This window comes from Megalopta genalis, chromosome 6 (genome assembly GCF_051020955.1).
Source record: "Megalopta genalis isolate 19385.01 chromosome 6, iyMegGena1_principal, whole genome shotgun sequence".
Lineage (NCBI taxonomy): Eukaryota > Metazoa > Arthropoda > Insecta > Hymenoptera > Halictidae > Megalopta > Megalopta genalis.
The window spans coordinates 1,257,095-1,281,236 of record NC_135018.1 but is presented as its reverse complement, the minus strand read 5'-3'; the positions used below and the strand labels follow the sequence as shown (position 1 = coordinate 1,281,236).

At 37.4% G+C, this 24,142-nt stretch overlaps 2 protein-coding genes across 3 annotated transcripts in view; both read right to left on the bottom strand.

Moving 5' to 3' along the window:
* Window positions 1-15,112, bottom strand: part of LOC117218595 (proton-coupled amino acid transporter-like protein pathetic) — a 31,699-nt gene extending 16,587 nt beyond the window's left edge. The window contains exon 1 of one of the 2 annotated variants that reach the window (XM_033467113.2): window positions 15,012-15,112. In XM_033467113.2, the coding sequence (XP_033323004.1) occupies window positions 15,012-15,097 (86 nt within the window). In that variant the 5' untranslated portion in view covers window positions 15,098-15,112. Of the gene's footprint in view, window positions 1-10,712; window positions 12,105-15,011 lie in introns of those variants that run through there. The other variant, XM_033467122.2, reaches the window with a different exon arrangement.
* A 6,801-nt stretch (window positions 15,113-21,913) lies between these two features.
* On the bottom strand, window positions 21,914-24,028 carry LOC117218676 (E3 ubiquitin-protein ligase TM129). Its single transcript, XM_033467226.2, has 6 exons — window positions 23,661-24,028; window positions 23,317-23,584; window positions 23,047-23,236; window positions 22,718-22,912; window positions 22,469-22,617; window positions 21,914-22,217 (listed from the first exon to the last, which is right to left on the bottom strand). The coding sequence occupies exons 1-6, from the start codon at window positions 23,860-23,862 to the stop codon at window positions 22,100-22,102; spliced, it is 1,122 nt and encodes a 373-aa protein (XP_033323117.1). The 5' UTR covers window positions 23,863-24,028; the 3' UTR covers window positions 21,914-22,099.
* Between the last annotated feature and the right edge of the window lie 114 nt (window positions 24,029-24,142).

The window sequence follows — 24,142 nt, the reverse complement described above, 5'->3', positions numbered from 1 at the left end:
AATTTCAGAAGAGAAGATACGATCGATCGAGCGTTGCAATTACAAAAACGAGTCGCGAGCCTCGAACAATCGCATCTCCTCTACCCAAATCGCCCATTTATGCTTCCAAGAAATTACTGTAGAGATTGAAAGCCGTGGGAAAATGCGAAATTGGAGCAGCGGAGCCTGCAATTTCGTCACGTAAGGACGTCGACTGCGCCGAGAGAAGTTCCGCGGGAAAAATAGATCGGGAATAGAAGGTTGCGCAACGCGGCTGCATAAGGGGAAGCGAGCTGTGTTGTGTGACATTTCGTGGATCACGATCGCCCCCAGGAATTTCCACAAACCGGCCACGAGAATTCGTGCCGGCGCGACGCCGAAAGCGGCGCGTTTTGTCCCGAGTCGCTCGACTCGATGATCCTAGATCCCTCTGCCCGGCTGCACTCGTATTCGTGGATCATTCGGCGCACCTGGGATCCCGGGACAATTTTTTGCGAGCGGCGGGGTCGCTCGTGACTCTTTTCTACTCCGTGGCTCACGCGGCAATATTTATTAGCCACATCGCGAGTCCTTTCTCCTCCCCGACATTAGAAAGTCCTACGTGCATTGTGCACGTACGTTCCCGTGGATGCATTCAAGGATATGTCCCGGCTGCAACACCGTAATTGTATGTAAGCGCATTCCGCCGATTCTCGCCGGCGCGTGATTGCTCAACGCATCCGAACCGGCGGCTCGATCTCGATCATTAACCCTTTCGGTACGAGCGCGTTGTCCGCCGTGACACTCCCACTGTACGGGGTGCCGCGCCGAAAATCCGCGCATAACGCAGGGTCGGTCCACTTTCGTACGAAGATTTTCTTAAGCGTTAAGTAATGACTGTGCTTAATCCGTTTCTAAATCTTATGTTTCCTGTGAACATTCTGTAAAGGGCCTACAATATGTTAAAATCTATGAACAAGTTTCGAAGAAAAATGTAACCTGAAATTTTTTTAATCGATTCAGATCAAACGACAATTATACCTGTAGCTGTCTTTTCGGAATCCTTGTAAGAAAAGACTTTGTCCGTTTGAGTCCCAGGGATTATTCAGAAAACACGGTCGAAAAATGCCAAACAGCATGATAGCGCTGCTTGGGGCTCAAACGGTTATTAGAATAGTTTCTAATATGTCAGAAATATGGCTTGCATGGATGCCAGGTGTATTCGGCACTCGTCCATATTGGTCATCGGATGGATGCCGGATATATCCGGCGCTCGTACCGAAAGGGTTAATCGAAAACCTACCCTCGCGGGCGCTGCGGAAACACGCGCGGCTAGGAAGTCGCGGAATACGGTAATTTCTTCGTTGCGCCCTTTCCAAGGGTGTCGATAAGTATCATAATAGTAGTACAGTGATATCGGCTCGATTAATCGTGCCTAGTCTTCTCGAATTGTGCATTTTTGTTTGCAAGTTGAGCGTCGATTAGGGAGAATTTACTGTATTTACTGTAATTTACTGTATTTCTTAATTTCTTGTTTCTCACCGCGAATTATCGTCTCACTTTTAATTGCCTATTTCGCTCTCTAATAATTTTAACGTTGTATAATGATCCGCGATCGATGTGCAGCGATATTGCACGTTTATTTCTCGGAGATTTCAATGCTCGAGCACGACGCGTCGTAGTCCTGTCTCGCTTTTGTGCATTCACAGATACAGTAGTTTCATCCTAATTCGCAGGTTGCGTAGAAAAATGGACAATTTACATGTTAGAAAAGTTAGTTACATGTTAGAAAAGCTATAGGAATTTATAGATAGTTGTGCACGATCTTTGCCCTACGAAGGTTCTGGGGTAAGGGTTGAGCGGTCAATCACAGTCCGTGATTAGTCTTACTAAGCTGAATGAGAGCAATTAGAACGAAAAATAATTTTAAAGAACTCTATAAACCTTTGCCAAAGATAACGATGACTGTTAATAAATGTAAAGCAGATGCCACAAAATACATCAAGCATTGAACGTCATTCGTAGACTTATTGTTGCACATAATTTTTATCTAAATGTGCCATCATTTTGTCCCACTGTATTTTCATGAAAATTCTTGTTTCTTAAATAAAATTCTTTCTTCTGGCGAAATTCAATTCTATTTTATTAATAATACATACATATTGGACAAATCGAATGTTACTAGGATCTGTAAAATACAAAATAGCTGAACCAATATTTCCTGCGGTAAATTTTCCAGCTTCTAGTTCCGGTGTCATTAATTAAATAACTTTGATATTGTGTGAATTTTTTGCGTTAATATTCGGCACTTGATTTATTAAATATATAAAAATCACGTCGATTTTAAAGTGTACGCGATTGTGAACTATCTTAAACCGTATAATAATATAATAATATATGTAATAAATATCTAATAAATATACTATATCAATTAAATCCCTGTAAACTATCGTCTTGTCAAGGTTATGCCAAGTATAATAATATAATAATATATCTAATAAATATCTAATAAATATACTATATCAACTAAATCCCTGCAAACTATCGTTTTATCAAGGTTATGTCAAGTATAATAATATAATAAAATATCTAATAAATATCTAATAAATATACTATATCAACTAAATCCCTGCAAACTATCGTTTTGTCAAGATTATGTCAAGTATAATAATATAATAATATATCTAATAAATATCTAATAAATATACTATATCAACTAAATCTCTGTGAACTATCGTCTTGTCAAGATTATGTCAAGTATAATAATATAATAATACATCTAATAAATATCTAATAAATATACTATATCAACTAAATCTCTGTAAACTATCGTCTTGTCAAGATTATGTCAAGTATAATAATATAATAATATATCTAATAAATATCTAATAAATATACTATATCAATTAAATCTCTGTGAACTATCGTTTTGTCCGACACTGTACAAGCAATGAATCGAGAAGCGTTTCGTTGTCACGGTCGAAGAGACCGCTGCCTTGCTGTCTAGTCAAAAAACAGGAGCATGCTTGAACAGGAAGTTCTTGTCCTACATCCGACCTAACAGACCGCGCGTACAGCTCGAAACGGTGCCAAGGTCAACGGTAACAATTAATTTATCTTTGGCAAATAAGACCACGGCTTGCGCATCCTTGCGATAGAACGGTTAAAAGCGATTTTAGAACGAGCGACGATTAAAGAAAAAAAAACTTCTCGACGACGCGTTCATTCCGCGTTCTTTCGCGAACGATGCTATTATACTTGATTGCCAGCATAAGTGATACTCAATATCTTTAAATGTCGATTTATCGGGAAAACGCGTTGAAACTATTCGTCTCAACAATGTAGTGCGGATTAAATGTAGCGATCAATCTGATTTTATCGGAAAAAAAAGGACGAAGGAGGAGCGCGTGTATAGAATAAAGTCGAAGATCTTCGGACTGATGATAATAGCGTATCGACCAATAAAACGAGATATTGCCAGAACCGTCAAGAGCTTCGCAGAAACCAGTTTCCTCGTATACAAAGACGTCCTAAGCGATAAATTACTCGGAAACTTGTTTTACATGCACTGGTCGGAGGAAAAATGTGAAAAAAATTGAGCAAGGTAAGCTGCGCATTGATCTGCAATGGATTTCTATTAATAAATAATTGCATGAAGCAAATACAGGATAAGGAATACTATCGCTTACAATTAGATATAAAATAAGTCTGTGCAACAAGCAACCGACGTGCTACTGAACTGATTGCTGAATAAAGCTCGGAATTGTTGTAAGCATCGTCTCGATGGTACAGTCGTGAAAATGGTCCGCCGTCCGAGGGTTAAGGGTTCGAATTTAGCTCCACTACCCGCAAAATGGTGTTCGCTCCCTGATTGGTCCGTGTATTAACTTAATAACTCGTCGACGAGGCTACGAAGTACATTTCCAAACGATCTCAGAAATTAGCCGTTTCGTTTGATTCGAACATTTTTGGTACACCCTGTACAGTATATAATTTCTATTTCTCCCTAATTCGCGCTCAGATTACACAAAAATTGTCAATTTGGGAAGAGGAGATACGATTGATCGAGCCTTGAGTCTCGCTTTTCTGGTTGTTTACGATAATCGTATTAATATAATATTAATTGTTATAATATTGATATTGTATTATAATATTATTATAGTATTATAATTTATATATATATATAATATTATTATATTATTATAGTATTATAATTTATATATATATATAATATTATTATAATTTATATATATATATAATATTATTATATTATTATATTATATTATAATATTATTATAGTATTATAATTTATATATATATATAATATTATTATAACATTAATATTGTATTATACTAATATAAAAATTAATGTAATATAATCGCTCGAGTGTAATCGTATCTCTTCTTCTCAGATTTTCCATTTTTGTGCGCAATCTGAGCACGAATTAAAGAGGAATTACTATATCTGTAAGTTCACAAAAGCGAGGCAGGACAACGATATCTCGGGCTCGAGCATTGAAATCTCCGAGTAATAAACGTGGAATATACTGGCTGCGCATTGATCGCGGTTCGAGAATCCCAAAGTCGAAGATAAGCATTGCAAGCATAAATATTTGAAGCTCGATTTATTGGAAAATTGATAAAAGTGAAACAATAATTTGCGGTGAGAAACAAGAATTTAAGAAATACAGTAAATTCTCCCTAATTGACGCTCAGCTTGGAAACAAAATTGAACAATTTGGGAAGAGAAGGCACGATTACGACACCCTTTTAAAAGGGTGCAACTTTCTTAAAACTCGACCGAACGACTTGAATTCTTTTTCGATGTTAAAAAGACTAATTTACTGTACGATAATTCAAATACATTATTAAATTTTGTTGTTACATACTTGAAGTCGCAACAATTAATAAGAAGCTCTGGTTGTTTAACCTTGTTCCCCGAGGGCACGGAATTATGGCCCCAGGAACAGCTTTTCTCATTTCATTAAAAACATCATTAAATTAGTAATTTTATACATAATAATGTATAAAATACACCTTTGAAATATATAATAATGTGAAATACACCTTTAGTTCGTGCAATAAAAATTCTAGTAATTAACCAGAGCGTAGGCAAAGCAAAAATTGGCTCAAAGGCACGGTAATCGGGACATCTACCCTACTTGTACGCTCGATCCGATCTCTGACTTCCGTAATTCTTGAACAGGAGTGTACGCATTACTTCTGCACCCCCCACCCTCCCCTCAGCCTTCGTTTCCCCTTTTTCCCAACACTGCTAAACGTATATGTGCCGCGACAAAGACGTGTTCTAAGGTCCTACATTCGACCGCGACCTGTGCAACGTGCGACGAATACCGGCTCAGCTTCCGGCGGCCACGCGACTTCTGCCGCGAATAACTTCGAGAAACTAATGAACTGTACGCCGACACCTTGATGTCGTTCACGATGCAGTTCACCGGGCAGACCTTGCCGGTACCGTCCCGAGCTTCGGAACCTTGTGATTTCTCCTTTAAAACGGACGATCGCCTCGGGTGCCATGCACGTGTGACGCGCGAATCGCGGTGCCTTAAGGAAATCGCATTTGTTACCGGCGACTCGTTAACGTCAAGGCTTCGCGACGCTATTAAACGCGAACAGGTATCCTCCGACTTCCACTAAATTATTTCGTCGAAGGCTCGAATTCGCGCGGGGAGGGGCTGCGACGACGAGATCTTGGCTCGCCGCGGACAATTTTTCATCTGATTCGAGTGCTAATTATTTGCAATTATTTATTACGATTATTTGCATTTATTTGTGGCAATTATTTGCGATTATTTATTGCAATTATTTGCGACTATTTATTGCAATTATTTGCGATTGTTTATTGCAATTACTTGCGATTATTTATTGCAATTATCTGCAATTATTTGTTACAATTACTTGCAAGTATTTATTACAATTACTTGCAATTATTTATTACAATTACTTGCAATTATTTATTACAATTACTTGCAATTATTTATTACAATTACTTGCAATTATTTATTACAATTACTTGCAATTATCTATTACAATTACTTGCAAGTATTCACTACAATTACTTACAATTATTTATTACAATTACTTTCAATTATCTATTACAATTACTTGCAATTATCTATTACAATTACTTGCAAGTATTTATTACAATTACTTGCAAGTATCTATTACAATTACTTGCAATTATTTATTACAATTACTTGCAATTATTTACTACAATTACTTGCAATTATCTATTACAATTACTTGCAATTATCTATTACAATTACTTGCAAGTATTTATTACAATTACTTGCAAGTATCTATTACAATTACTTGCAATTATTTATTACAATTACTTGCAATTATTTACTACAATTACTTGCAATTATCTATTACAATTACTTGCAAGTATTTATTACAATTACTTGCAAGTATCTATTACAATTACTTGCAATTATTTATTACAATTACTTGCAATTATTTACTACAATTACTTGCAATTATTTACTACAATTACTTGCAATTATCTATTACAATTACTTGCAATTATTTACTACAATTACTTGCAATTATTTACTACAATTACTTGCAATTATCTATTACAATTACTTGCAATTATTTATTACAATTACTTGCAATTATCTAGTACAATTACTTGCAATTATCTATTACAATTGCCTGCAATTATCTATTACAATTACCTGCAATTATTTGCAATAACCAAATTTTGACAGTTTCTCCGACGAAATCTGCGGCCGCGGATAAATATTGTTTCTTATCTCGCGGCGGTATCTTCTTCAAACAACGCGTTTGAAGAAACATTTCCACGCATCTTCCGTCGTAGATGTATCCTCTTGAGACGATCGGGTCAATATTGTTTACTTGAAAAATGTCGCGGTATGTGTGCCAGCAAAACAACGCAGAGGCCGGGAGTAACTTTTGTCGTTTTAAAAAAGGAGGGGGCCCAAACACGTTTACGTTAAAATATAAATCAAACTACGCTCGACTATAGTTGACGTCGAGGGCACGTCCACCGATCTCATTGATTACGTAACACGTTGTCGAGGTCAATGTTTGATATCATGTAAATTACCGTGTCTGTGAAACCGTCACAGCGGCATACACGATTACCGTGCCGCCGACTCTATGCATTTAGAATAAGAATGAATAGCAGCCCGAAATGACGGACAACAACATGCCTTTAAAACGGAATAATTTTGTGAAAAGTGGATTACACGAATTGAGAGTTTGTTTGGGAACTTAAGAAAACTCGGTTGTTATCGGACAGGTGAAAGAATCTTATGCGTGTAGCAGTTTAAAGCTTCTTTTATCTGTGAAATGCATCGTGAATCGTTATCGCCAAGTACAGTAATTTCTCTCGGAAATGCCAAATTTTGGAGTTCTGTGAATTTCCCCGTGCTACTGCTACGCCTATGTAATTTATTGCTACGTCGATGCTAAGGCCGATGGAGTTCTCGGAAGTCAATGCAAAATGGTTGTGAGTCAGGTAGGAGAAACGTCGAATCGTGTCGCGTGGCCTCGGAATTGCCTTCGAATTGCCTTCGAATTGTCTTCGAATTACCTTCGAATTACCTTCGAATTGCCTTCGAATTGTCTTCGAATTGTCTTCGAATTACCTTCGAATTGCCTTCGAATTACCTTCGAATTGCCTTCGAATTGTCTTCGAATCGTGTCACGTGGCCTCCGAATTGGCTTCGAATTACCTTCAAATTGCCTTCGAATTGTCTTCGAATTATTTTCGAATTGCCTTCGAATCGTGTCACGTGGCCTCCGAATTGGCTTCGAATTACCTTCAAATTGTCTTCGAATTGCCTTCGAATTACCTTCAAATTGCCTTCGAATTGTCTTCGAATCGTGTCACGTGACCTCCGAATTGCCCCCGAATCGTGGCAGAAAATTAGAAATTACTAAGAAAATTATAGTTAAAAAAAGTTAGCGCATTTTAAAAGCTGTTACGAATACTTCGATCCGTCGCCGTTGATATCTTCTGTACAGGATGTTCGATCAACAGCCGAGAGAGGATTTAATGTGCGATGTTTCGTAACGATCTACGCAAAACGTACAGAAACAACGATTTTCTTTTTGAGTTATTTGCAATCGTTAGACGTGAGTCAGGTCAGGAGTTGGCTCGTACACGGCGATAAAGAACTTCAATTCTCGCGATACGTGCTTCGGAGACAAAGTCGAACCTGAATTTGTTTACCGTGCAATGTATTTGTTTTGTTGAATAAAATGTAAAACATAACAATATAAAGGCACAGGCACAGCTATTCGAGAAACGATACTGAAACGTTAATCCTTAACCCTTTGCCGCGTACTTTGACGAGCCTGACACGTGACAGAGACAAGCCGAGCGACAATTAAGGAGATTTTACTGCATCGCCGTTCAAAACTGACGAATTTGCAAAGTGAACTTTCAAAATAAGAACGTGGAATCGTGATTCCACCGACGCTACATTTTAACATTGATTTCATTGATATAAGTAATTATTAAATTACTTGATTTGATATTAGTAATTATTGTCTACTTTATTCGAGCAAATAGTAATTTCCTTCGCACGCCTGCACTTCGTTATTTTTTTTTTTATATCCAAGCCGACCTTGCCGTGCAACATTCATTATCTCGGGCGTCCTCGAGTGGCTCAAAAAGTTATTGTCATTTCTGTGCACACAGGCGCTCCGAAGAGTGCCGATCACTTATCTTAAACAGCGCGCACGCCAATCTTTTAACGATGAAATTACGCCGTTATTTTTAGACACTCGAGCCTAAAAATGGCATTACGATCCAATTTCCTTGACAATTTCTAATATAATTTTCAATATCAGCAAATATATTTTTCACTATAATTGTTGCATCAAGTCGAACTTTCTAGCGTTTATTTAGATTGCCAATTAACCTTGACAATTTCTAATATAATTTTCAATATTAGCAAATATATTTTTCACAATAATTGTTGCATCAGGTCGAACTTCCTAGCGTTTATTCCTTGTCAATTTCTAATATAATTTTCAATATCAGCAAATATATTTTTCACTGTAATTGTCGCATCAAGTCGAACTTCCTAGCGTTTATTCCTTGTCGATAAACTATGGTCAATGTCGAACCTTGGTTCGGTGCCCAACGATTACAGCAACCTTCTTATCGCGTCGCGTTATTTTATCGAATCCCAGTAATTTAATCTTGTTTTATTTTACTTCAAAATTGGGAACAGACCAGCACCCTTCAGGGTTCAAATTAAAGAGTTGAAGTTCCAAATGCTCCACAATTTACAGTGCCACGTTTTCCCAGGGTCACCGGTCAAATATCAACAGTTAAAACAAACAAAAAATGCCAACGCAGCCGACGTACTTATCAACGGACGGTTTCTCGTTCAACAGATAAGAACGAAGAGGAACATTTCCGTCGTTTACGTCGTCGACGTCATGGCGGCTCCCGGGGATACGGATTGTTGATAGATCGATCAGCCGCGAAAGTATACAAAAACGCGATACGGCAAATTAGACTACTGCGCGGGAGTAGCGACGAATTAATTATCTACTCGACGGGAATGTTATCGAGAGAAAGAGAGAGAGAGAGATGTATCTTTGGTATCGCGAAACGATATACGCATACAGTGGCCCGCAAAAGTGTTCGTCGCACCTTTTGAAGCGCAATAACTATTTGAAAAATGAATTAAATGACTCGAATTTGTTTTCGTTGACAGAGGGACTAGTCTGCCAGACGATGACCGAGGATGCTTTCTTCTTTAATTTTGCTATTACAGTCTCCCTAATTGACGCTCAGATTGTCCACAAAAAATGGACAATTTGGGAAGAGGGGATACGATTGTTCGAGTCTTGCGATCCATTTTTACAGTTACGAAGCGTCAACAAGTATAAAAAGCGAGCTAGAAGGCTCTAATAATCGTATTTTCTCTTCTCAAATTGCCCATTTTTGTGCACAATTTGAGCGTCAGTCCAAAAAAAGAAAATTCTCTCGCTGTTCAACTTTTTTATCCTATGACGAAAATTTAAAAAATCTCTTTCGTAGACTCTGATTAACTTGTATGCATGGCGAAGATTTCATCGAAATTGGTTCACGTTGTTACGAATTACAACAAATCAAGAATCGCAGAAGTCGCAGCTTTATGACGATTTCGACGAAAACCTGTGAGAAAAAAATTTGCAGCTTTAAAAATCCTCGGAGGTTATCCGATTCCGATCAAATGTTCCGCGCGCATATAAGTCCCCGAGATCTGCGAAAGGCCCAGATAAAAAAAAGGCCCCCAAAAAAACTCGTATTTTCAGTTCTTCCTTTTCATTCCAAGTAACAGCAAAATGAGAAAGAAAAAGCTTTCCACCTACCATCTAGTCCCTCTACCATCTAAAAAAAAGAAAAAATAGGTAGTTCCAGTTTCGAAAAATTTATCGCGTTTTAGAGAAGGTGCGCGGACACTTTTGCGGGCCACTGTATACGATATCCGCCTCCGCGATCGAGCGTGCTCCCGCTGGTGGCCGATAATTTTCGGCGGGCGCGGTTCCGATAATCGCGGTTCCGATAATCGCGGAGCCCGATCTCGATCGCGGGCGTCGTGCGTCGAAAGTCCGATCGGTTGCGTAACGCGGTACATCAACCGATTGCCGGGATGACGATGACGATGGTCCGAGCTCTATTCAACCCGGGAACGTTTCCGCGGGTGATCCGCGATCGGAACGCTTTTCGAAACGGGCCTCCTCGTGCGATCTGTACTCACGTGACAGAGGTGCGTCGATCGTCGCAGGACCGCGTAGGACCCAGCGAAGCAGGACCAGGGAGCAGGCGGTATAAGCGTCGATGACTCGGATATCTTCCAGCTGAGGGGACGCCTCGCTGTTTTTCCCCGGCTTCCACGTGAATGGAGACTACTCCGCGTAACCTTCTATTTACATCCTCGGCCGATCCTCGGCGGATCCGTTTCCCCGTCGCGCGTCCCCCGCCACAAGATGATCTTCTTCGAACGCGCGCCGATCCTCCAATCGTTTCTCTACACCTTTATCTTATTCCGGTGTGTCTCTAATAGCATCCGCGGCGATAATGATTTATCAGCGGGTCTCGGAGCAGTCTTCGGCCGGGCGTCGCGGGCCGCGCGATTACAGGTCGACGGAGACACTTACGGATAAATCCCGGACACAGAGATCGGTTGCACAACGGGATCGAAGTCCGCACGATTTTCCGTTTCGCCTGTCGCCGCCAATCGTCGCCGGCGATTTCGTTTATCGCTCGGTGATCGCCGATAACAATCGGGGAACACGGCCTATGCGGATGCATAAACGAACGGGGACCGAACGTGAACGGCTGCGGGGCCTTCGATGGGCGACGGGCAAACGGAGAGCGGCCGCGTCGACGGCGCACGGTCGAATGAGATTCGTCGGTGGCGCAGGGGCCCGGTTGTTTTCGGTGCGCGAACCTTTCTGCGAAAAAGCCGCGTTCTCGAACAGGTGGCGAGGCGGCGGCAGCGTGGTCGGCCCCCGATGATGTATTCGTGTCCTTCGGGTGTTTACTTTCTCTCCATAAACGTTTCCGATCGTTCGCCCGGGCCGAATATCGTTTTATACGAGAAGTCCGCGCGCCGCGGATCTCGTGGATCTCGCGCGCGAGATTCTGCTCCGAATTCCGCGCCCGTGTCTCTGCCGCCGTTTCGCAGACCGAGAGAGCCCGCGGCGTGTCCGTTCGCCGAGCGCGAACGTCGAGTGGATCGGTAGCAGCACGATTGGATCGGTGCGGGACCGGCTCGGCGATCGCGACGATGACAGCGGAGCGTCGGGCGGCGTGCTCGGGAAGGAGCGAAGGAAATCCGCGTGGAACGGTGACGAACGTCGGGCACGACTAGCCTGGTTTTTTTCGGCGTTACTCAGGTATATATACGCGGTGTACATGGGCGCGATCGTGGAAGCCGGCGGACACGCGTCCCGCTACAAGAGCGACGACGTGTGCGACACGTGGGAGGGGAAGATAGAGGCCGTACTCCCGAATGGGTTTCTACCGGTGCGGCGGCCGCGCCGTTTCTTTTGGAGACGACGGCTCGAACACCGTGTCGAGAGGACTGTGTCGGAAACGACGAGGAATCGTCCTTAGCATCGCGACGATCGCGCGAACACAGGGCGCTGCAACCGCGATCGGCTCCGTTCAGGCCCCGCTCCGGCCCCGCTCCGGCCCCTCTGCGGATCCCGCGACGTCTGCATCTCGCCTCCTGTGCTCCCTTTCACCTGCCGTCTGTCCTCCTCTGCCCAAAATCGCCATTCCTACCATTTGTCGCGACGTTGTTCTCCATCGGCTTTTCTACCCTCTCTTGAGCCGGCGAGATCGCCCCGGCTCTCTTTCCGCGACGCTGGACCACCGAACGATCCGCTCGGCTCCGCTTTGCGGTTTCGAGCCTGTTGCGTAAACGCTGGAAATAACGCGACCGGATCAATCGGCCGATACCTGTCGCGCCCGACACACCGGGCCCATCGGAAATAAGGGGAATTATGGGAATAACGCTCGCCCCCACTCTTGACGAACGTCGCCGTCGGAACTGTGACAAGAAAGGGCACGGTTTTTTATTTAACACGTTGAATGCCACGCCGGTTTCACAGAAATTGTCCGTGGCGCCACGATGAATTTTCTTTTATTTGATACATATAACGTTGAAATGTTATCTAGATATAGATAAGTTACAGTGTATAATCATGTTTGACATGTTAACTGCGACGGGGATCACCGTTTGAATTGACGATGGTAATAATACCAAATTTTAGATATTCACATTTGTTTTGAATTATATATATATATATATATTTCTATCGATTTGGGCGCGCCGATCACCGGTGGCCCCCATGGCGTCACCGCCAAGTTAAGCGCCGGTCACCGGTGACCCCCGTGGCATTCAACGTGTTAAACTATCTCACGATTGTCCCAGGCTGTGAGAACGCGTTTCATTCTTTTTTTACAAGGCTGTCGGGTAACAAATTCGGTCGCGGGAATGCTCTGTAACTTTTTCATGTGTAAACAGCTTTAAAACGTTCCGACGAATTATTTGGATATTATTTTTAATGTCAGAAGGACTAGTTTACCGAACAAACAACAACAACTGACGCAAAGATCGTGCGCAAAAATGGACGATTTGGGAAGTGCGGATACGATTATTCCAGATGAAATGAACGAAAGCTTTCGATGCTGCGTATTTGGCAGCTGATTTCATGATTATAAGGCACTTTGCCATTTTTTGTTTTGTTTTTCAATCATTTTGATATCGGCGATTGTTTATTATGTTAGAAATGTGAAATTCCATAGTTGGCGATCTCGTTCTAATTAGAAGTGTTTCGTTGTGTTCCGCGATCGTCATTAACACTATGCCATCCGATGGCACCACTTCGGTGCCATTTTAAAAAACTGAAGTAACATTTGAACTATATTTCTTGGGTGTCAAAAGTCAGCAAACTAACTATAGCATCGTGCTTATTTAACGAAGGATTAAGTATGAAAATTCTTGGATGACATACCTTAATTTTAGGAATTTATTATATTATTATATTTATTATTATATTTATTGATCGTCATTAACACTATGCTGTCCGGTGGCACCACTTCGGTGCCATTTTAAAAAACTGAAGTAACATTTGAACTATATTTCTTGGGTGTCAAAAGTCAGCAAACTAACTATAGCATTGTGCTTATTTAACGAAGAATTAAGTATGAAAATTCTTGGATGACATACCTTAAGTTTAGGAATATATTATATTATTATATTTATTATTTATTATATTACTAAAATCTAAAATTTCCAATCGTATCTAAGATCTGCGGACGGCATAGTGTTAATTGTTCGCTTAGTCCCTGAAACACGAAGATAAAGAGCGATGTTCGAGTGAAAATGCTACGGTATAATCGTCGATAGCCTTTACCTCGAACTAAATTATAGACCGAGTTCCGCATTTATGAAAATGAGCGGTTCAGTGTCACCTACGTTGCAAATAACCGCGCGCCACACTGTTCTTTCCATCGATATTTCGTAACGGCTGAATGGAAAGGCTTTCTAGGAGAATCTGACAGCGAACAGATAAAACTGTGTGTGTCATAATTAGGCTGCGGAAAATGTTTATGCGGACGCAGATTTTAGAAAACCGAATTGATCGAGTAGAACTTTAATTCAAACATATTTTATCGTTGCAGGATATCGGAAGTGTGCTTTTTTTCCTCTTGTGCATTCAGTACATTGCATATTCCTCGCATATTTTGCATATTCTGCATTTTAGATGCGTGTACACAATAACATGACGAACTAGCTTGGAAATGATCGTAAACCGCTTAAATTTATCATAACTTGCTCTTCTCTATCACACTTTTGTATTGTGTTGTATGCAATACATGTGCACTTTTCCGACGAAAGACATGAATTTTCAATTGCGAATTTATTAGAAAAATATCGTTGCTTTGCGTCACTTAAATTATGCACGAAGCGTAATAACATAGAAATATTATTATTTATATGTACAGATACGCATACACATAAATGCACATACAGTAGACCCTGTATATTGTATATTATAATCGAATACGTAAACGGTTTAAACTCTATTAATTTTATAAACTGTTTAGGTATTTAACCTTTAAACTCTATTAATTTTATAAGGGTTAAATACTTTAAGAATTTGCAGAACTAATAGATTGAAAAGTGAATAGAATTTAATATAGTTGTAAACGTGTTGAAATATTATATTATTATAATATTATTATTATATATTATATATCATATTTTGTTTCTTATGCCAAAAAGTTAATATTTGAGTAATACGCACGATATACAGGGTGCCCCATTTAAAGTTACACACTCAATTATAAAATATATATAGTAATATATAATGTAATATATAAAATAGTTTGTGTAATATTAAATACATTTTTACGTACTTCACATTGCATGCAATATTAAGTATATCGATCAAACACAACTTTACGAATTTCTCAGTATCTATTATATAAGTGCATATATATACACACAGTTTGCATATAAGTCTAATAACAATGCACTTACAAATCTTGCTGGCGAACACAGATTTCTTCCCAACGATAACTTTCCATCGAACTGTTCGCATTCGCCTCGCATACTGTTCTGGACATCTGAAACAGGTGAAAAGTTAAAAACGGATGAAATGATGTCAAGTGCTTACTTTATGTATGGATTACGTAAAACCAGCCCACATTGCGTAAAATATTTCTGCTATGCTGAATGATAACGTTCACTTTCGACAACGATGTCCACGACACATCCGAAACGACGGAATTGCTAATCATCTTTGCCGATAGATATCGCGATCGTTATCGAGACTGATAAATTCCTGTGATGCCGATTGCTTCTAAACTCGAATAGCAAAAAACCACGCACAAATTCACTACACATCTCGATACACCGCGCGTGTACTGCCGCTATTAAAACGATGTTCTACAAGTATCACGAACTGCGATAGAAACGAAATATTATGTTTATCGGTTGCATTATCTAAAGTATGATGAACTTAGCGACGATCGAGTCCTTCATTTACAATTAATTACAACGAGCAACATGTTCGGTGCCAAGTAGCTATCGACTCGTCGTTCGGCATTTTTGTTGAAAACTTCTGTACACGTTGCTATCTAAAGAGATTGATCGTGAAACCTCGAGTGCATCGTTTAATTCGAAGAAGTTTCTACGGGGTGTCCCATTTTAAACCTGCCAGGGCAAATATCTCGAAAATTACGAGTGCTATGAGAAAACATTTCAGACGGAAGTTGTACGCTTTCGAGGGGGGCAGATTGTACCGTGATTTATTTAACCGTGCGGTAATCTTGGAGAAACTTTCTAAGGTCAGCTACGAATTTTTAAATTGGAAACTATATCTTTTATCGCGTATTATTGTAGCGGACATCGAGGCGTTTTCAAAATGCTACTTAAATGTGACTTTTGCACAGCAATGTTACGTCAATTTTTTAAAGCGAACTAGTCTAACGAAGAATACAGGTTTTAATTAAAAAATTACAATTTCCATCTGAAATATTTGTTCGTATCATTCGTACTTTCCGAGATATTTGCCCTGGTAGATTAAAATGGGCCGCTGTACATTAGAAATTACGATCCAACGATACACCTATTTCGATATCGTATCCAAAAATGATCTAGATAACAGATATAATTTCGAAAGATTTACATACCACGGATTTATCGTAATTAAAATTGGATAAGATCGTTCTCCAGTCCTACACACATATATACTCGAAATATGCTCGTGATTAAATACGATAATCTCCTACACGAGCAGCTCCTATTACTTCGTTATTATCGGTGAATTCTAGAAGTAATTTTAATTAAATAATGGACATGTGTTCTCGAGGTATATGATCCAACGAAACGATAAGAAGCCTCGCGGGCCGATGCGTGTAAGGATAATCGACGGTGTGCATCGGAGCGAGCGAATCTATTTTCAAATCAGAGGCGACGAAAGTGAAAAGCATTCGATGGAATGTGGCGCATGCACACGTGCCTGCATACAAACAAGAACGCCATGCCAGATAAAGAAGTTTGCACGATAAGGAATACCTTAAGCCGCGAGGTTTAGTACGTGTAAATAGTGATACCGATTGCGAGATTAGTACCACGGGCTGCGGTATAGATAAATCGACTAATCAAGGGTGAATCGATCGATCGAAGTTTCTTCCGAAACGATCGAAATATGATACGACGCTGACTTGGAAAGCAGCGAATCATTTTGTTGTTCTCTTTTTCTCGGTTGATCCGACGAGAGTATAGTAAATTCTCCCCAAATTTCCTTCAGTTTGTAAAGTTAAATGGACAATTGCGCTGTTTTTTAGCGATAAACTATATATATATATATAACAATATATATAGCTGTATATATTGATACAATATATGTATATATATACAATATATATTATTATATATATATTATTATACATATTATTATTATATATATATATATATTATATATTATATTATTGTATATTATTATTATATTATATATATATAATAATATAATAAGATAAACTATATATTTCAATAAACTAGACTTTTTAACATTTAAAAAAATATTTAAGTCATTTGTCCGAATGTTTTAAAGCTCTTTCCATGTTCAAAAGTTACCACGTATCCCCGCGACCGAATTCGCATACCTGACAACGTCGCAGAAATATGAAACACCCTCGAACAACCTGAATTTTTTTTGTTTGTAAAAATTTATTCAACAGATCCTGGAACAATTGCGAATATTGCTAAAATAATTTCACGAACTTTCCTTTTCTTCGTGCAGTAAATCCTCCCTAATTGTGCACAGAAATGGTGAAATTACTGCAAGGGGTTGTTCGGAAAGTTCTTTCGTTCTTTCTCGAGAAAATGAAGGACGATTTTCTAACGTTCAGAGTAAAAAAAGAACAGAACTCTTTGACGTTTCTCCGGTAGCTTTGAAATCATACTCTCGTAGAAGTCCTCGTTTTTATTAGCGAATTACCGTAACGAGCGCTCCTCGAACACCCTCGCAGAACGATACGTTTTCTCGAGAAATGTAACAATTTTTCGAACGAGCCGATAATCAACGATTATCCGCGATCGTGTAATTTAGTTGCAGTTCGAACAACGGGCGAACACTTTTCCTTTGTTCTCGATCACGCGCAACAAGTGGCTAAGAAATGAAATCATTCGTTTCAGGAACATTATCGCCATCGCGAATGGAAAGTTGCGGTAGCCTATGGGTAAGTCACTTCGGAATGATCACCTGTCGGTGTAATTAATTTCGAAAGCTCATCGTATATCAATCGCTCCGCGGAAACCGTTCGGCGGCAAGACGATAATGGAGTAAATAACAATAAAGAAATTGCAAGATCCCGTGCGCGCATGTGTAAATATTCCCGCGCTACCCGGCCACTCCGCGAGACGAATTACTTAAATCCGTATTTAACCCCTTAATGCGCAATTTAAAAAAAAAACCGACCAAAAAAAATCAATTTTTTTTATCTAAGAAAATACCTATTTGGACCTTAATTTCAATAAATATGTAAAAAAAATGCAAAAATTACTAAAAATTCAATAAAAATAGTGAATAAATAATTATAGTGAATATTGAATCGCATTGCAGATCGAATTTTGTACCCATCGTACTGTTTTTCAATTACCAGTTACTATTTTGAAGGGGAAGGAGGAGACGAAAAAAAAACTGAAAAATATTTAATTTTACCTAAATTTGTAATAATATAATAATAATATTTATTAGCTGAAAAATATATAATAAACTAAAACTATTAAAAATTTTCTTTTGTACGGTACATTTCAAAACAAGGTGCAGCACATAGCCCAACATTCCTTATTTCAACATTAGAAAACATACCTTTTATACACTAAGAATCTAATTTACTCTCTATAAAAATACACCATAAAACAAAAACGTTTTTATATGTTGACACCAATAATATTTGTAAAAAATAAAAAACAATTGTCTTTGAAGAAATTCACTTTGATAACGTCTACTTTACTTCACGACTTGCTCACGAATAATACACTAAATGTTCATAAGTGCCATCCTAAAAGTGCATACTTTATTCCTGAATAAGCAAAAAATAGAAAGAGATCGGAGATAACTGGAGAGTAATAAATAAATTAGTCATAACAAAACTCACAAAAGTGTCAACGCTAATTAGATACGCAATAATGGATATAGATAGATAGAAACAATTACCAGGTCAGAGATGCTTATAAGTGTCACCCTAAAAGGCCATATTTTATAATCCCAAATAAACAAACTTTACAGCTTACAATACAGAATTACATGATGAATATCAATAAATTGAATGTTTTCCTTGGTTTTTATTAAGTTATATTTACTGCCCGGATATATTCGAATCTGAACATTTTAGCGACATAAGTTGCGACGCCGACCGTATATATACGGGTCTGCACATTTTGGCCGGTTTTGCACGCCCGTGTTAATACGTTTCTGCGCGTTGAGGGGTTAATCTTGATTTCTATCCACGGTATATATATGTATACACGTTTATCTCGGAGCGATAGCTCCGGCAACAAGCCATCATTGAATTTCTTAATCCGGCGATATCTACAATTTTGACGGCGGCGGCGGCTACACACACGTCGACCTTTCAATTTAATCTTTCCGATTGAAATCAAATGTATCAACGATCTCTTCTGCGTGCATGAGGTTCTATTTGAGTGTTCGATGAAACGATTAGAAGCAACTCCGATGGAATCTGCTGGGCGGGTTACATAAACCGTCGCCTAGTCGTTTATGGCAGAAATTGCACCGCCGGAAAATTTATTGCGAGTGGATCCGACGGATTAAAACGCAACCACCCATGCCTGACAGTGTAAACGACATTTTAATCTCGCTCTCTGTCTGGAAACAGATCCGGCCACGTTTCAAGTGACATTATTTCGAACGTTGTTTCAAATAACGCAGCTACCGTAATTTCTCCCTAATTCGCGCTCCGATTGCGCACAAAAATTGACAATATTTAGGAACAGGAGATTATTATTGTTCGAGCTTTGCGGCTCGTTTTTATAGTTACCGATCGTCAACAATTATAAAAACGAGACGCAAGGCTCGAATGATCGTATCTCCTTCTTCCAAATTATTCACTTTTGTGCGCAATCTGAACGCGAATTAGGGAGAAAAAATGACTGCATCAGGAATTGTAAAAGTAAAAATCGGATACCAGTGATTTTTACTGGTTTGATAGTTCTAGTGTTAAAAGTATTAGAAAAATGGACTATTTTGAAAGAGAAGATACGATTATTCGAGCCTTTACAGTTGCAGTGAATTATCCCTAATATTTGGGAAGAAGAGATTATTGTTATTTATTTCATATTATTATTATTCGAGCCTCGCGGCTCATTTTTATAGTTACCGATTGTCAACAACTATAAAAAGACGCAATGCTCCGAATAATCGCATCTCCTCTTCCCAAATTGCCCACTTTTGTGCGCAATCTGTACGCGAATTAGGGAGAAATCACTGTACTTTCTTTCGTAATTATGCCGGTGCCTGCGACGATCGCGTTTGGAACAACGTTATTTGGAATATCGTTCGAATAACATTTTATTCCATTTTGGAATCTTTATTTGAAATCACAGCGGGCCGGTCATTCGACATCAATTCGACGCTGTCGGAAGATAAAATGCTTGTAATATATGTAACTTGAAGTATAATACATCAGACTAACTAGAAAACGTTTGCTGATACTTAATGTTAGAGATAACGCTAACTACATATAGTAGACGCGTACTTAATATCGTACATATTTACATATTTTCTTGCGTATTTTGTAGATTTTTAAGTGTCGTGTACATTTTGCACACTCATCGTGCGTTAACATATCCGCAGTCGAGTGACAAGTATTTGCAGATGAAATTTCATTGAAAAGCACATTAATAACTGTGAGTACGTTTATGTTAAATTAATCGTTCGAAATCTTGCTAGATAGAAACTCGCGAGTAAATGAAGATGAAAGAGCAGGGTGCGTTTTTTAGGCAATGCACGCACAGCTTGAATAAGACTCGTTTTAGAAAATTAAAGGCACAAAAGCTGTGTCACCGTAATCGAAATTCATTGTTAAATATTTATCTGGTTCTGCTATCATTAATATTGACAATTATATGTATCTCTAGCTTAATGATCGCTTCGACAGTAAGATGAGGATACTCGTTCAAAGTTTAAATATTGACATAAGCTGGATTAGGTTACACTAGCAACGCAAAGACATTTAACCAAAACTGTTGCATAAGAAAGTTGCATAATTCGACGAAATGATAAATCGCGGTTATATATATATCTTTTTCGTGCACGACGCTGTCTTATTTATGTTAATGTTATGGCCGAGGTCACGCAAAAATTAGAATATATAATACTTGCATACCTTTTAAAACGGTATAACTATTTTAAAACTGGTCCAAACTACTTGAACTTTTTCGTTAATATTGGAGAGACTGTTTCACTGTACAATGACTAAAATACTTTGTTTTTTAATTTTGCTATTATTTGAAATGACAAAAAGAATATAAAAATATGTATATAATATAAAAATACGTTTTTTTTACGTTGGTTTGTTGTGAAAACGCAATTATTCATTTTCTTTTTTGGTAAATATTATACTCTGTTTCACTTTCGTACATTTTCGTTGAAAAAGCGATTTTAAGATAAATCACGAAAAGATTTGATTACTAATGTTTGTAAACATCGTGCACTGATTGCTACGATATATTTATTGATAATTTTGACATGTGAACACAATTAAAAATGTATGTACATATGTGCGACTTCTCCGCCTGTGCACACGATAGAATAATAAAATACAAAACGTTTCCCAGGTAAATTAGTTTTCATTATCGTTAAAACGAACGCGTTCGTTTCCAATGAAGAACTCCATTGTATTCAAGCTTCAAAGTAACACCATTGCAAAAGCATTCGCATTTTAGATACATTATTTAAAGAAATTATCATTTCTAAAAATTTTCTATGCCACCGAATTCTCCATTCGAAAACGTACAATTTGAAAAACAATTTACTCTCAGACATTTTGAAAAAATGAACAAGTGTGGATTATTTAACGTAAATATAGAAAACGCCTATTATTGTAAAATTTTATTATTAAACTATTATTAAAAATATTAAAACATTGTATGTAATATATCTATATATAATAATATAATATCAATGTATAAATAAACGTATCTCTTATAATTATGCAAGCAATATAATGTAATTATCAATGTAATATTATTAACAATTTTAACTATTTTCACATTACCTTTTTACCAACGGAAGCACTTTATCGGAAACATTGCTAGTGCTTTAAACTACGTTTGCCGTTGTACGAGCACCGTTTTTAAATTTCTATAAACACTAAAATATTAATGCTAATAAAAAATTCAAAGACTGCGCATAAACTAAATAAACTAAACCTTTTTAATGACACTGCTATTGTTACAATAGTCTTATTGAATACAAAAGATTTACAATTTATTTTTATATAAAAATCACACAAACTATTTTAATCATTATAATTACTTCTATGCATGTGTGTAAATATATACATATATTGTTCTCCAAAGAGAAAACTCTGTCTCATTCAAATAGGCTGTATCAAGCACACGTCTAAAATGCAAAATTTTGCTCTGCATAAAGGGCAAGAACATTTAGAAGATAGCCATGTTTCCGGAGCACCTTCGTCTTGTCTCGAAGCAAACCTGTAATAATATATGTATATAATACAAATATTGTAATCTATTCTTATTGACAGTAAATAGTAACAAATACCTGATGTATGAAAAAATATTTAAAACAAAAAATAAATAGCTTTAATTAAAATTAGTAAATGATTCCTTTCTTATGCAATTAGTTCATATTTCTATTTATACGACCTCTCAATAATAGTTATTGCCAACAATAAAACAATAAATTGTTAATTGATTAATCAGAAACTGGTAAATAGATTTACCATTTTGCCATACAGTCTATGCACCACATGGGTCGACAATAACATGTCATGCAATCTTCAGAATTACCACTTCCTATGTCTGTGGTACATTGTTTAAATAATTTTACATTCGACGTAGCTTGCATACATCCGATGCATTGACCTATTTCCTTAAAAAATATACACATAAGCATAAGATCATTTTAAGAATGAAGTTTATATCTAATTGTAAAAGAAGTGAAAGGTAAATTTATATATGATAACACATACATCTGCAAATTCATAAATTGGATTTTCTTGAACTTGTTCTTTAAAATTATCAATAAATCTATCGAGTAAAGTTTTATGAAATTGAATATTCTGTAGTATGGCAATGGGACTTGAAACTTTGTCCTGCAAGTTTTTAAAATCCAATGCATTTATCCTTATGTCAAAAGGCTTTGCTCCAATTCTTGTTGGCTTTACCTATATTAAAAATTAAAGATTATAAAAATGATTATTTAGTTATGTAAGCGTAAATATCTTGAGAAGTAAATTAGTAAAAAATAAACGATCATCTTTATTAGTCGGACAACTCAAATAAGTCAAACAACATTTACCTGAATATTAATAAATGTGATTTCTCCTCTTGTTACAGGTGACATGTTATGAGTGTCACTTTTATTAACAACTAAAGCTGTACTACTTTGGTAGGCAACTAATATTTTATAAGGCATTACCTTAATTATCCAATTATCTGTTGCTATTATAGATGACACACTATTTGTATTAATAATAGTTTTGTCTATCCTAAAATACAATTACAGTTGTTTTATTCTTTTTTCAAATTTTACCAATCTTTTAAACAAGATGGTTTAATTAGTATGTACCTTCTATATTCTGTGTTGATGTCTGAAGCAATTGTAGACCATGTTGAATTGTTGTTGTCAATGTTGTTATTATTATTACAATAAATGATAAGATTTTGTACTATAGGATGTTTAGACCAGTTATTCATATACCACGTTAGAATTTTATACAATGCATATAATGGAAGGAGAACCGTACAAGTAATGAACATTAACCACAAATTATGATAACCTAGCAAAACTTCCATAATATCGATATGTTCAAATAAAATTAACCCACACGTGTAACCTGAATGAAAACAAGATTAATTTTCAGTATTACAATCCAGACTGCATGAAACAATAAGAAAATGTTTTATAATTACCGAATGGAAGCATAGAATGTACAAATAACGTAATTACACTTCTTCTTATATGATACTGTACAAAAAACTCATTTTCACTGCCTAACCAATTTGAAAATATGTCTTTTATAGTTAATCCAACTGAAATAAATTCTGTGGGAGGATATATAATGCATCCTGATATTAAAATATAAGATAATGTATAGAAGAAAAAAGCAGACATTTTTTGAAAGATATATTTTCAGTTGTGTAGATTCAATTTTACATCTGGCCGTTAAACAAGAACTTTCACATATAATGTAAATACATTTGAAAATTAATATTTGAATTATTTGTTTTGCATAACGTTAACTGCTGTCAAACAAAAATTTAATTATTACACACATATTTCTTTACATTAAAAGTCTTAGATCATATGTCACTCTCTAACTATAGATAGGTACATCTCCTAAAAAACTGTTGATGTTTTACAGCGCTATCAGCGATCTGTTTTATAACTAAAC

Excerpts from the sequence above, each read along its gene's own strand:
- LOC117218676 (XM_033467226.2), bottom strand. The coding sequence starts at position 23,862 with ATGTCTGCTTTTTTCTTCTATACATTATCTTATATTTTAATATCAGGA. Across the intron at positions 22,618-22,717 it reads CAATTTATGAATTTGCAGAT|GAAATAGGTCAATGCATCGG; the intron begins GTATGTGTTATC and ends ATATTTTTTAAG. Across the intron at positions 22,218-22,468 it reads ATAGACTGTATGGCAAAATG|GTTTGCTTCGAGACAAGACG; the intron begins GTAAATCTATTT and ends ATATTATTACAG.